This window comes from Salvelinus fontinalis, chromosome 38 (genome assembly GCF_029448725.1).
Source record: "Salvelinus fontinalis isolate EN_2023a chromosome 38, ASM2944872v1, whole genome shotgun sequence".
In the NCBI taxonomy this organism is placed as follows: domain Eukaryota; kingdom Metazoa; phylum Chordata; class Actinopteri; order Salmoniformes; family Salmonidae; genus Salvelinus; species Salvelinus fontinalis.
In genome coordinates, this window is record NC_074702.1 from 34624234 (window position 1) to 34639137 (window position 14904).

General features: G+C 42.0%; 1 protein-coding gene across 2 annotated transcripts in view; it reads right to left on the reverse strand.

The window, feature by feature from the left end:
• Nucleotides 1-555: 555 nt before the first annotated feature.
• Nucleotides 556-14904, reverse strand: part of LOC129837767 (delta-type opioid receptor-like) — a 29160-nt gene continuing 14811 nt past the window's right edge. The window contains exons 2-3 of one of the 2 annotated variants that reach the window (XM_055904198.1): nt 6867-7200; nt 556-6806 (exon numbers count right to left, since the gene is read on the reverse strand). In XM_055904198.1, coding sequence (XP_055760173.1) covers nt 6225-6806; nt 6867-7200 — 916 coding nt within the window. In that variant the 3' untranslated portion in view covers nt 556-6224. Of the gene's footprint in view, nt 6807-6844; nt 7201-14904 lie in introns of both variants that reach the window. The other variant, XM_055904196.1, reaches the window with a different exon arrangement.

Genomic DNA, 14904 nt, shown 5'->3' on the forward strand with positions numbered 1-14904 from the left:
AGCAGTAAAATTAGATTTAAAAACAGATACAAATACACCTTATGGAACACTGGGGACTGTGTAACAACACACATAGGCACAGACACATGCATACGCACACACGATAACATATGCACTATACACACACGTATACATGGATTTTGTGTTGTAGATATCTGGTAGTCGAGTCAGGGCCTGAGAGTATAATGCTTTTTTAAAATTGTATAACTGCCTTAATTTTGCTGGACCCCATGGCAGCAGCTAATCAGGATCCATAGTAAATCAGAATACAAATATTCTTATAATCTCCACCATGCACAGCCAAAAGAGTACTGGCCACCCCTCAGAGCCGGTTCCGCTCTAGTAGTTTTTCCTAGCCACTGTGCTTTTACATCTACATTGGGGTTTTAGGCTGGGTTTCTGATGTAAAAAGGGCTTTATAAATACATGTAATTTATTGATTGACTTGCATGTTAGTTGGTTATTTCCACAGAAATTATATAAATGTTAGGATTCAGCCCTGCCAACTCCTGCAAAACAAAGTTTTATAAAATGTCTTAAGTGCTGATTTTTTTTTTATTATACTCCAACCTCTCACTTCAGTGAGATTGTACAATACACCATCACACAATCCTCACATGTAGCCCACTGCATGCTTCAAGAAACTCATAAATGGAAGAAACCAATAAATAAAAGGCACATAACGTATACTGTATGCATCACACACATTCAGTACTTCTAAAACACAATGCAGATATTTATTTATGTTAATGCTTCCCATTGTTAAATTAGCTGAGCATCTACTACAGCAAAGCAATATAAATCCAAATGTATTCTTTAAAACATAACAAAGAAATTTGGTATAGGTAAAATAAATCGTTTTTTTGTTGTTGTCTAAAACAACTAATTTGCTGCCAGAAGCAACTGACAAGATTTATACATAGTAAGTCAATAATGTTACAATATTTAATTAAACTGCAAGACATGCTACAGACTTCCCACTGGAAAAAAAACTGGTTGAATCAATATTGTTTCCACATCATTTCAACCCCAAAAATCTATGTGATGACGTTGAATCAACATGGAAAACTGATTGGATTTGCAAGAAGTCATCAACTTAAGGGCATTTAGTATTTATTTTCACCCAAAATCTAATTACATACTTTTTTTTGTTGAATTCACTTTAGTTGAAAACTCAACTAAATGTAAATCAAAACTATACATTTAACTAAGTGGCGTAGGACACATATAGCTGTGCACCCTGCAAGGTTCGAGCAAGGCCCAACAACCGCAAAAAATAAACCCCCCCCCAAAAATATTTTAGGATTTATCTTTTTTTCCATGTGGCAGAGATGTTTTTTTGTTGTTGCTGTTATAGAGGTCAGGGACTCTTGAAATACGGGACAATCCAGAACTATTTGTTTTAATATTAGCAACATTTGAAATATATATACAGTGCTGTTGGAAAGTATTCAGACACCTTGATTTTCCCACATTTTGTTTATTCTAAAATTGAATAAATATTTTTTTTCCTCGTCAATCTACACACAATACCCCATAATGACAAAGCAAAAAAAGGTTTTTAGAATTGTTGCTAATTTATATAAAAGTATCACATTTACATAAGTATTTAGACCCTTTACTCAGTACTTTGTTGAAGCACCTTTGGCAGCAATTATAGCCTCGAGTCTTCTTGGGTATGACACTACAAGCTTGGCACACCTGTATTTGGAGAGTTTCTCCCATTCTTCTCTGCAGAACATCTCAAGCTCTGTCAGGTTAGATGGGGAGCGTTGCTGCACAGGTCTCTCCAGAGATATTAGAATGGGTTCAGGTCAGGGCTCTGGCTGGGCCACTCAAGGACATTCAGAGTCTTTTCCCGAAGCCACTCCTGTGTTGTCTTGGCTGTGTGCTTAGGGTCGTTGTCCTGTGGGAAGTCTGAGTTCCTGAGCACTCTGGAGCAGGTTTACATCAAGGATCTCTCTGTGCTTTCCTCCATTCATCTTTGCCTCAATCCTGACTAGCCTCCTAGTCCCTGCCGCTGAAAAACACCCACACAGTATGATGCTGACCCCACCATGCTTCACCGTAGGGATGGTGCCAGAGTTGAATCTTTGTTTCATCAGACCAGAGAATCTTGTTGTTTAGGTGCCTTTTGGCAAACTCCAAGGGAGCTGTCATGTGCCTTTTACTGACCAGTGGCTTCCATCTGACCACTCTACCATAAATGCCTGATTGATGGAGTATTACAGAGATGGTTGTCCTTCTGGAAGGTTCTCCCATCTCCACAGAGGAACTCTAGAGCTCTGTCAGAGTGACCATCACCTCCCTGACCAAGGCCCTTCTCCCCCGATTGATCAGTTTCGCCAGATGGCCAGCTCTAGTAAGAGTCTTGGTGGTTCCAAACTTCTTCCATTTAGGAATGATGAATGACACCGGCCACTGTGTTCTTGGGGACCTTCAATGCTGCAGACATTTTTTGGTACCCTTCCCCAGAGCTGTGCTCTACAGACAATTCCTTTGACCTCATGGCTTGGTTTTTGCTCTGACATGCACTGTCAACTGTGGGACCTTATATAGACAGGTGCCTTACCAAATCATGTCCAATCAATTGAATTTACCACAGGTGGACTCCAATCAAGTTGTTGAAACATCTCAAGGATGATCAATGGAAACAGGACGCACCTGAGCTCAATGTCGAGTCTCTTAGCAAACGGTTTGAATACTTATGTAAATACATTTGCTAGAATTTCTAAAAACCTGTTTTCACTTTGTCATTATGGGGTATTGTGTGTAGATCACTGCGATTCAAAAAAATATTTTATTAATTTTAGAATAAGGCTGTAACGTAACAAAATGTGGAAAAAGTCAAGGGGTCTGAATTCTTTCCGAAGGCACTGTATTTTTTATAGACCAAAGTATCAGCTATCACATCATCTAATGGAACAACCTAATTTAAAAAAATTCTTTCATAAAATGCAACTAACTGGATTTATTTAAACTCCGTCTGACACCATAAAAGGCATTTACTTTTTACAGTAATAGTGTGTTTAAAGTGTTTAAAGACCTTAATTGTTTAACTCTAATATTAGATTATTCAAATATTTAAAACAAATTTCCAAAAGGTCTTTTTGTTTTTTCTTTATAGCACTATTAAATCCTCCAGAGCTAGGTTTTTCTAGATTTAGAAAGCAAACATAGCAGAGCAAATACTTCAATTTTTTGAGCCATATGTTGCAGAACAGTGATTACAATATTTGTTCAGAATATTGACAAAAATATTGATCTTAAGGGGCGTAGCCATCAGTGACAGAGGTGAAAAGCCAATGACGGAGTTGACAACAGACTCTCAAAACAGACATATTTTTGACTCTAAAAGTATAATACAAAACATTTGTAAGATATGGAAAATGATTCATTTGAAAATCCCCAATAAAAACATACTCATTCTATCAGATCTTTCAGCAATCTGACAGAGTTGATGTTTTTTACAAAGATTACATTTTTCTTCTTCATTCAAGTGTTATGCACAGCAGCAATTTATTTTTTCCTCAGTTGCTTTATGTCTCTAAAACCCAATTACATGTAACATATTTAAACCCAAAATTCATATTATTTTAATCTATCAGGCAGATGGAGTTGACAGTTTATGATTGTGACCATGGTGATTCCAATATTGTTTGTTAAATCTATCAAAAGTAGAGAACTTTAGACCATGAGTGGTTTTGTTGCACTAGTAACGAGGACATGAATATGGTATAGCTGACCATGCTCATTCCTGATTATTTTAGGATTTTAGGCAATTCTGATGAAGTTAACCAAATCTCCAGACACATCTTTCAGAAAGCAAAGTTTTGAGATAAATATTCTTTAAAGTCACAGAGGGCTATTGCAAGAAACTACATACGATAATTTTTCAGCTAATATCCATTATCGGCAGAGAACATTTTGCAGTTTTAAAGCTAATTTCCTGTAATAAAAAATGAATAAAATCATGTCTTATGAAGTGTTCAAATGCTATCTGGGGGGCCCGACCTCAGGAGGTGTGCTACACCAGGGGTTGAACTGATGTCTGTGCCCAGTGAGTGGTAGCGTATTGGTCATTATGCAACAACACGGGAACAAAAAGGGAAATGGAGATATCTAGTCAGTTGTACAACTGAATGCCTTCAACTGAAATGTGTCTTCCGCATTCAACCCAACCCCTCTGAATCAGGGAGATGCAGGGGGCTGCCTTAATCAACATCCACGGCTTCGGCGCCCGGGAAACAGTGGGTTAACTGCCTTGCTCAGGGGCAGAATGACAGATTTTTGGCCCTGGCCGATGCAACAACCGGATGTATCTGGGTTTTCAGGGATACAGCTATTTCAACCTACAGTGCCTTGCAAAAGTATTTCCTATTTTGTTGCATTACAACCAGTAATTTAAATTGAATTTTATTTGGATTTCATGTAATGGACATACACAAAATAGTCCAAATTGGTAAAGTGAAATGAAAAAAATGACTTGTTTAAAAAAATTCAAAAAAATAAAAAACAGAAAGGTGGTGCGTGCATATGTATTCGCCCCCTTTGCTATGAAGCCCCTAAATAAGATCTGGTGCAACCAATTACCTTCAGAAGTCACATAATTAGTTAAATAAAGTCCACCTGTGTGCAATCTAAGTGTCACATGATCTCAGTATATATACACACACCTGTTCTGAAAGGCTCCAGGGTCTGCAACACCACTAAGCAAGCGGCACCACCAAGCAAGCGGCACCATAAAGACCAAGGAGCTCTCCAAACAGGTCAGGGATAACATTGTGGAGAAGTACAGATCAGGGCTGGGTTATAAAAAAATATCTGAAACTTTGAACATCCCACGAAGCACCATTAAATCCATTCTTAATAAATGGAAAGAATTTGGCACCACAACAAACCTGCCAAGAGAGGGCCGCCCACCAAAACTCACCGACCAGGCAAGGAGGGCATTTATCAGAGGCAACAAAGAGACCAACGATAATCCTGAAGGAGCTGCAAAGCTCCATAGCAAAGATTGGAGTATCTGGCCATAGGACCACTTTAAGCCGTTCACTCCACAGAGCTGGGCTTACGGAAGAGTGGCCAGAAAAAAGCCATTGCTTGAAGAACAAAATAAGCAAACACATTTGGTGTTCGCCAAAGGCATGTGGGAGACTCCCCAAACATATGGAAGGAGGTACTCTGGTCAGTTGAGACTAAAATTGAGCTTTTTGGCCATCAAGGAAAACACTATGTCTGGTGCAAACCCAACACCTCTCATCACCTCAAGAACTCCATCCCCACCGTGAAGCATGATAGTAGCAGCATCATGCTGTGGGGATGTTTTTCATCGGCAGGGACTGGGAAGCTGGTCAGAATTGAAGGAATGACGGATGGCGCTAAATACAGTGAAATTCTTGAGGGAAACCTGTTTCAGGTTTTTGTGACTGGACCGGAGGTTCATCTTCCAGCAGGACAATGACCCTAAGCATACTGCTAAAGCAACAAGTGGTTTAAGGGGAAACATTTAAATGTCTTAGAATGGCCTAGTCAAAGCCCAGACCTCAATCCAATTTAGAATCTGTGGTATGACATAAAGATTCCTGTACACCAGCGGAAACCATCCAACTTAAAGGAGCTGGAGCAGTTTTGCCTTGAAGAATGGGCAAAAATCCCAGTGGCTAGATGTGCCAAGCTTATAGAGACATACCCCAAGAGACTTGCAGCTGTAATTGCTGCAAAAGGTCGCTCTACAAAGTATTGACTTTGGGAGGGTGAATAGTTATGCACGCTCAAGTTTTCTTTTTTTTTGTCTTACTTCTTGTTTGTTTCACAATAACACATATTTTGCATCTTCAAAGTGGTAGGCATGTTGTGTAAATCAAATGATACAAACCCCCCAAAAATCTATTTTATTTCCAGGTTGTAAGGCAAAGAAACTGGAAAAATGCCAAGGAGGATGAATACTTTCGCAAGCCACTGTAGACTCTTTTCCACTGAAACCCAGATGTGGGAATTTATGTCTGCTATGTTAGGTTAGAGGAAGAGTAAATCTAGTTTTTGTCTGGATAGGCCCAAAAATGTGACATCACACTCTATGCAAATGTTGCAGTGGGTTTTGTGCTGTAAGTCTAAAGCCAGAGCTACTGTCAGACATCTGTGGAGAACTGTGTGACATCAGTCTGTAAGTCGGCCTGGACTGTCCGTGAGCGGGAGTCTCCAGGACACTGCTCCATGCCTAGTCATACAGGCTTCCTCACCAACACTCTCGGGGGACACACGGTGGTGGGCTCTCGCGTGGAGTTGCGGGCTCTGGAGAAGCTACTCTGGTCCATGTTGGAGCGGAAAGGCAGGCAGAAATCCCTGAAGCACCTCTTGAAGTTCCCGTCCAGGAAGGCATAGAGCAGGGGGTTGAGGCTGCTGTTCATGTAGCCCAGGGCGATGCACAGGTGCCAGCTGGCGATCACATAGGGGTTCGTGCTGTTGATCTGCACCATGGTCCTGAGGATGATAAAGATGTGGATGGGCGTCCAGCAAATTATGAAGACCGCCACCACCACCAGGACCATGTGGGTAATGCGCCGCATATTCCGATCTTTCTCCTTGGATCCGGAGAGCAGCCGGACATTCTTCAGGCGGAGAATCATCAGGCCGTAGCAGATGGTGATGACCAGGACTGGCACCACGAAGGCAAATACGAACACGCAGATCTTAGTCACCATGTCCCAGTACCAGTCTGGCTGAGGGAACTGCAGCATGCACCCTGTATTGCCTGAGTGATAAACAATCAAATGGTTAGCATATGGATATGTGGATGTTGGTGTCTGGAGCACATACGGTACAGCTCATATGGACTGCTCACCTTTGTCTGTCACCTTGGTAACCGCCATGACCATGATGGGCACTCCGATGGCAGAGGAGAGGATCCAGATGCACACGTTGATCATCTTGGCCTTGGCGGACGTTCTAAAGTCCAGGGCTCTGACCGGGTGGCACACAGCGATGTAGCGGTCCACGCTCATCATGGTCAGGGTGAAGATACTGGTGAACATGTTGTAGTAGTCAACGGCGAGGATCACTTTACACAGGAACTCGCCGAAGGGCCAGGTGTTCATCAGGTACTTGGCACTCTGGAAGGGCAGAGTGCTGGTTGCCAAAGCATCGGCCAGGGCCAAGTTGAAGATGTAGATGTTAGTGGCTGTCTTCATTTTGGTGTATCTGGACAGAGAGAGGGCAATTCTGTTTATTAGCTTGTCAAATACTACAGATCTCAGAAGGCAAGGTATCTGTATTGCACTGAGGAGTAATTCAAATCAAACTTTATTTGTCACATGCGCCGAATACAACAAGTGTAAAATTTTACAGTGAAATGCTTAATTACAAGCCCTTAACCAACAGTGCAGTTCAAGAAGAGTTAAGAAAATATTTACCAAGTAGACTATAGTAAAAAGTAACACAATAAGAATAAGAATAACGAGGCTATATACAGGGGGCACCGGTACCAAGTCAGTGTGCGAGGGTACAGGTTAGTTGAGGTAATTTTTACATGTAGGTGGGGGTGAAGTGACAATGCATTGAAAATAAACAGCGTGTAGCAGCAGTGTACAAAAGGGAGGGGGGGCTCAATGTAAATTGTCCGGTGGCGATTTCATTAATTGTTCAGCAGTCTTGTGGATTGGGGGTAGAAGCTGTTGAGGAGCCTTTTGGTCCTAGCATTTTGGTACGTTCCGGTACTGCTTGCTGTGCGGTAGAGAAAATAACTTTGGTGACTGAAGTCTGACAATTTTATGGGCTTTCCTCTGACACCTCCTATTATATAGGTCCTGGATGGCAGAAAGCTTGGCCCCAGTGATGAACTGGTCCGTTCACACTACCCTCTGTAGCGCCTTATGGTCAGATGTTGAGCAGCTTCCATACCAGCTGGTGATGCAACCTGTCAGGATGCTCTCGATGGTGCAGCTGTATAACCTTTTTAGGAACTGGGGACCCATTTCTCCCTCAGTCTCCTGAAGGAGAAAAGGTTTTGTCATGCCCTCTTCACGACTGTCTTTGTATGTTTGGACCATGATAGTTCGTTGGTGATGTGGACACCAAGGAACTTGAAACTCAACCTGCTCTGCTACAGCCCCGTCGATGTTAATGGGGGTGTGTTTGGCCCGGCTTTTCCTGTAGTCCATGATCAGATCCTTTGTCTTGCTCACATCGAGGGAGAGGTTGTTGTCTTGGCACCACACTGCCAGTTCTCTGACCTCCTCTCTATAGGCCGTCTCATCGTTGTCGGTGATCAGGCCTACCACTATTGTGTCGTCAGCAAACTTAATGATGGTGTTGGAGTCGTGTTTGGCCATGCAGTCATACACACCCCTGAGGGGCACCAGTGTTAAGGATCAGCATGGCAGACGTGTTGTTGCCTACTCTTACCACCTGGGGGTGGCCCATCAGGAAGTCCAGGATCCAGTTGTAGAGGGAGGTGTTAAGTCTCAGAGTCCTTAGCTTAGTGATGAGCTTTGTGGGCACTATGGTGTTGAACGCTGAGCTGTAGTCAATGAACAGCAGTCTTCAATAGGTGTTCCTTTTGTCTAGGTGAGAAAGGGCAGTGTGGAGTGTGATTGAGATTGCATCATCTGTGGATCTGTTGGGGCGGTATGCAAATTGGAGTGGGTCTAGGGTGTCTGGGAGGATGCTGTTGATCTGAGCCATGACCTGCCTTTCAAAGCACTTCATGGCTACAGACGTGAGTGCTATGGGTCAGTTGAGTACATGTCCTTTAATCTGTCTGTCCCAGCGGCTTTGTGAATGTTGACCTGTTTAAAGGCTGATTTGTAATTCATATATACAGAATAAAAAACAGTACATCCTGCCAGCACACCCACAAGCGTGCTGAATGACGCGTGGAAGAGAGCGAGAGACGAGATGGGAGTAACAATCCAGGCTATTTGCTCAGAGACCGGTGTAATAATGTAATGAATCAAGCAGGGAGCAGGTTTGAAACCCTCAACATTCTAGCCCGAAGTCCAGCACGCTATCGACTGTGCCCAAATGTATCAATTGGGGTTGGGCCGATTGTGGCTAAAAACACTTTATTAATTGGAATCTTTAACATATAAAAAAGTATTAAAAAGTATTATTATTCGTTTTTCACAAGTGTAGCAGGATGGGCTATTAGCTGAACAATAGACTATTCAACCTTTACTAAAGAATTGTCTAATAGCCGAGCTAGGTGTGAACCCCTCCCCAACTTGCAAGAAATCATTTGTATCTATCTTTCCACGTACCTACCTACACACGTATCTACCTACACACGGTTAATGTTCAGATTTTTTTTGTATATATATATATATATATATATATATATATATATATATATATATATATATATATATATATATATATATATATATATATATATATATATATACACTGCTCAAAAAAATAAAGGGAACACTAAAATAACACATCCTAGATCTGAATGAATGAAATATTCTTATTAAATACTTTTTTCTTTACATAGTTGAATGTGCTGACTACAAAATCACACAAAAATTATCAATGGAAATCAAATTTATCAACCCATGGAGGTCTGGATTTGGATTCACACTCAAAATTAAAGTGGAAAACCACACTACAGGCTGATCCAACTTTGATGTAATTTCCTTAAAACAAGTCAAAATGAGGCTCAGTAGTGTGTGTGGCCTCCACGTGCCTCTATGACCTCCCTACAACGCCTGGGCATGCTCCTGATGAGGTGGCGGATGGTCTCCTGAGGGATCTCCTCCCAGACCTGGACTAAAGCATCCGCCAACTCCTGGAGTCTGTGGTGCAACGTGGCGTTGGTGGATGGAGCGAGACATGATGTCCCAGATGTGCTCAATTGGATTCAGGTCTGGGGAACGGGCGGGCCAGTCCATGGCATCAATGCCTTCCTCTTGCAGGAACTGCTAACACACTCCAGCCACATGAGGTCTAGCATTGTCTTGCATTAGAAAGAACCCAGGGCCAACCGCACCAGCATATGGTCTCACAAGGGGTCTGAGGATCTCATCTCGGTACCTAATGGCAGTCAGGCTACCTCTGGCGAGCACATGGAGGGCTGTGCGCCCCCCCAAAGAAATGCCACCCCACACCATGACTGACCCACCGCCAAACCGGTCATGCTGGAGGATGTTGCAGGCAGCAGAAAGTTCTCCACGGCGTCTGCAGACTCTGTCACGTCTGTCACATGTGCGTGTGAACCTGCTTTCATCTGTGAAGAGCACAGGGCGCCAGTGGCGAATTTGCCAATCTTGGTGTTCTCTGGCAAATGCCAAAAGTCCTGCACGGTGTTGGGCTGTAAGCACAACCCCCACCTGTGGACGTCGGGCCCTCATACCACCCTCATGGAGTCTGTTTCTGACTGTTTGAGCAGGCACATGCACATTTGTGGCCTGCTGGAGGTCATTTTGCAGGGCTCTGGCAGTGCTCCTCCTAATCCTCCTTGCACAAAGGCGGAGGTAGCGGTCCTGCTGCTGGGTTGTTGCCCTCCTACGGCCTCCTCCACGTCTCCTGATGTACTGGCCTGTCTCCTGTTAGCGCCTCCATGCTCTGGACACTACGCTGACAGACACAGCAAACCTTCTTGCCACAGCTCGCATTGATGTGCCATCCTGGATGAGCTGCACTACCTGAGCCACTTGTGTGGGTTGTAGACTCCGTCTCATGCTACCACTAGAGTGAAATCACCGCCGGGATTCAAAAGTGACCAAAACATCAGCCAGGAAGCATAGGAACTGAGAAGTGGTCTGTGGTCACCACCTGCAGAACCACTCCTTTATTGGGGGTGTCTTGCTAATTGCCTATAATTTCCACCTTTTGTCTATTCCATTTGCACAACAGCATGTGAGATTTATTGTCAATCAGGGTTGCTTCCTAAGTGGACAGTTTGATTTCACAGAAGTGTGATTGACTTGGAGTTACATTGTGTTGTTTAAGTGTTCCCTTTATTTTTTTGAGCGGTGTATATATATGTATGTCAAGGCTCCCGAGGGGTGCAGTGGTCTACAGTCCCTGGTTTGAATTCAGGCTGTATCACATCCGACCGTGATTGGGAGTGGCATAGGGCGGCACACAATTCGCCCAGTGTCATCCGGGTTTGGCCGGGGTAGGCCTTCATTATAAATAAGAATTTGTTCTTACCTGACTTGCCTTGTTAAATAAAGGTAAAAACATTTTTTGCAACTGGCGGCAACCACAGCGCAATCAATAGGAGGTGAACAGTGGCTGGTGCTGAAAATATAGCTAACTTGTTATGCAAGTGTTGCACACCAACAGATGGAGAAAACCTGCACCAGTCGAGCAATTCATATCAACAATAATCTTCATTTTAATTTGACTTTACAAACAACAAGAGGGCTTAATTGGAGTCTATTTCTTCGGAGCTTAGATCTATATAAAATAACCTACCTGGCTGAGGTAGGCTATGAGGCTTAACAGCCTAATAGAAGTAGGATTTTTTTTAATTGCAATTGCAACTGGTCAAAAATGAAGCATCCTACATAAAACAATCATTTAAAGAAAAAAAGTCTGCACCTTCGAACTAAAACAATGTAACTAATAATTAAAAGCGCACATTTGTAAATCCCAAACTCTAAAAGTAATTGGAGAGGTAGATACCAATTATGTGTGACATTGTGGGTACAATAAAGAATGTAGCCCATCATGCAAAAGTTTCCTATTAGCAGGACAACAGACTTTTTATAACCCGGCTACTGTTGTGAAAATCCCTCAACTTGCAATGTATTCAATGCTTAAGTACTCTAAACTGTTATATTTCTAACTCAAAACAGCATTTCTTCATTAACATCTTTATGCTTTCGTTAATCTTCTAACTTTTTTTTCTGTAGCAATTTTGAGCAAATTGCTCAAGGGCCACGGTTGATTCATCTGTGAAGATGATGTTATTGAATGTCTCGCCAGCTTTGATCCATGCCTGGGCCTGCAGGATGCAAAGTTCTTTGTTTGTAAGACTAATCATTGGAATCATTGACTCACTCACGCGTTGAAAAGGGCGAGGAACGAGATGGAGTCACAGTCCATGCCAGGCACACCTGTGAGCTCTGGAACTCCATCTCTGACAAGCAGAGTCAACATACGTGGCAGGTTCACCCTGACATTTCCATTCCTCCTCTGACAACAGAACTTGACCAACTGCTCACCAGGCACAGCAAGGACCGCCCGGACCTTTATGCTGTTCTGCTATTCCAAGGATGTGTAACCGAAAGGATACCACGAAGTTGGCACAGAATACATTGCTTTTCCGCTGCGGACGTCTATTTCAGCAAGTTTGCGCTGCTCTAAGACAAGCATGGAGAAATGAAAATGTTCAAATGTTCCATGATATTCTTAAGATATGTGTTGACTGAATATAAGTAAGTGATGTCTGCTAAATAATCTCTTAGGTTTCTCCTGAAATAAATTATTCTAAATAACAAACTGGCTTTATTTACAAATTAGTGAGAATGTCTCACCCCATGTTCAAGAATGACCTTTTTCTCGCTCACTCTAGGTTAAATGAAAACGAAAACTCCAAAATATCATTACTTTTTAAACAATGCGATTATTATTATTAATTAATTTAGAATTATATAAAAGCTCCTTAGAATCTGTGAGAATATCTGAGAATCTCTAACGGAAAATGCCCCTTAGATATTAATTTAGTCCTCCAATCCTCTAAATGTAATTATTTGCGGAGAGTCACGTCCTTGAAACAAATATTTGTTAGAAGAATATAAAGAATATTATTGAAGTTAGAAGCAAAAGCCTACATATATTTTAGCACCATTTTGCGCTGCTCTGAGACAAGCATGGCTACTCTGAAACAAGCCTACTCCTTCCTCCCCATATGGGAATTTGAACTCCGGTCTCTCATCCGCACGACACAGGGATTCTTTAGCTATATAGCCCAGTACTGTACTGCCGACTACCACGTTGTACAGCGCCATATTGTCCGTTCCAGCAAGTACTAGTCAAAAGTTTGGACACACCTACTCATTCCAGGATTTCATTCCAGGATTTATACTACATTGTAGAATAATAGTGAAGACATCACAACTATGAAATAACACATATGGAATCAGTTAAGAACAAATTCTTATTTACAAGGACAGCCTACTCCTTCCTCCCCAATGGGGTTTTGCTCCACATTCTGTAGTACAGACATGGTATGCTCTCCCTTATGTAAGGATTTGGGGACTTTCCTATGTTTACTACAATATGTATTGTAGACTGCACAGTAGCCTAATAAACAAATAAACACATTTTGTTAATTACATTTACATTTACATTTAAGTCATTTAGCAGACGCTCTTATCCAGAGCGACTTACACATTGGTGCATTCACCTTATGACATCCAGTAGAACAGCCACTTTACAATAGTGCATCTAAATCTTTTAAGGGGGGGGGGGGTCAGAAGGATTACTTTATCCTATCCTAGGTATTCCTTAAAGAGGTGGGGTTTCAGGTGTCTCCGGAAGGTGGTGATTGACTCCGCTGTCCTAGCGTCGTGAGGGAGTTTGTTCCACCATTGGTGCCAGAGCAGCGAACAGTTTTGACTGGGCTGAGCGGGAACTGTACTTCCTCAGTGGTAGGGAGGCGAGCAGGCCAGAGTGTAGCAGTGTAGCTTGTAGTGTAGCAGGCCAGTTAATAAAATAATGATTAAAAAAATACTCTTTCAAAATGCAGATGCTGATTTAGTTATGGATCCATAAATAATTACTATGGGAATAAATATCACTGATTTACAGAAATATTGGAACAAAGTTGTTAAGGCAAACAATTTAGAATCCTCCAATCCTGTAGCCTACTCCCATGTTGTACAGTTCCATATTTTCCATTCCATCCTAACGGAAACCCTGAGTTTCATTTTTCATTTTTCTCTGAATAGAAACACCATAATATTAATCAAATTAATTAAGCCAAATTTCTTAAAATCAATCCCAAATATTAATGTTATTACAAAAAAGGTTTTAAATTCTCAGGTAATGCCCATACGGAATACTATCAAATGCTTCTCAAAGATGCCGTCTGGTGGTCAAACTGCAAATAACTTGCAGTAAATAAAAAATAAAAATAAACAATTAAATGACGTGCCACAGCACGCAAGGTGTGCTGCAGTATGAGACAACTTTTAAAGGAGGAACCACTGTACGTACAGTCACTGTGGGGACGACGTCGTCGATGCACTTATTGATGAAGCCGATGACTGAGGTGGTGTACTCCTCAATGCCATTGGATGAATCCCGGAACACATTCCAGTCTGTGCTAGAAAAACAGTCTTGTAGTGTAGCATCTGCGTCATCTTACCACTTCCGTATTGAGCGAGTCACTGGTACTTCCTGCTTTAGTTCTTGCTTGTAAGCAGGAATCAGAAGGATAGAATTATGGTCATATTTTACAAATGGAGAGCGGGGGAGAGCTTTGTATGCATCTCTGTGTGTGAAGTAAAGGTCGTTTAGGATTTTTTTCTCTGGTTGCAAGTGACATGCTGGCTAAACTTAGGTAAAACTGATTTAAGTTTGCCTGCATTAAAGTCCCTGGCCGCTAGAAGCGCCGCTTCTGGGTGAGTATTTTCTTCTGTGCTTATGGCCTTATATAGTTGGTTGAGAGCGGTCTTAGTGCCAGCTTCGCTCTGTGGTGGTAAATAGACTGCTACAAATAATATAGATGAGAACTTTCTTGGTAGATAGTGTGGTCTACAGCTTATCATAACGTACTCTACCTCAGGTGAGCAATACCTCGAGACTTCTTTAATATTAGACATTGAGCACCAGCTGTTATTGTCAAATAGACAAATATCGTCTTACCAGAGGTAGCGTCTCTCTATATTGTCCGTATTGTCGTTTAGCCACATCTTGGTGAAACATAAGATGTAACAGTTTTTAATGTCC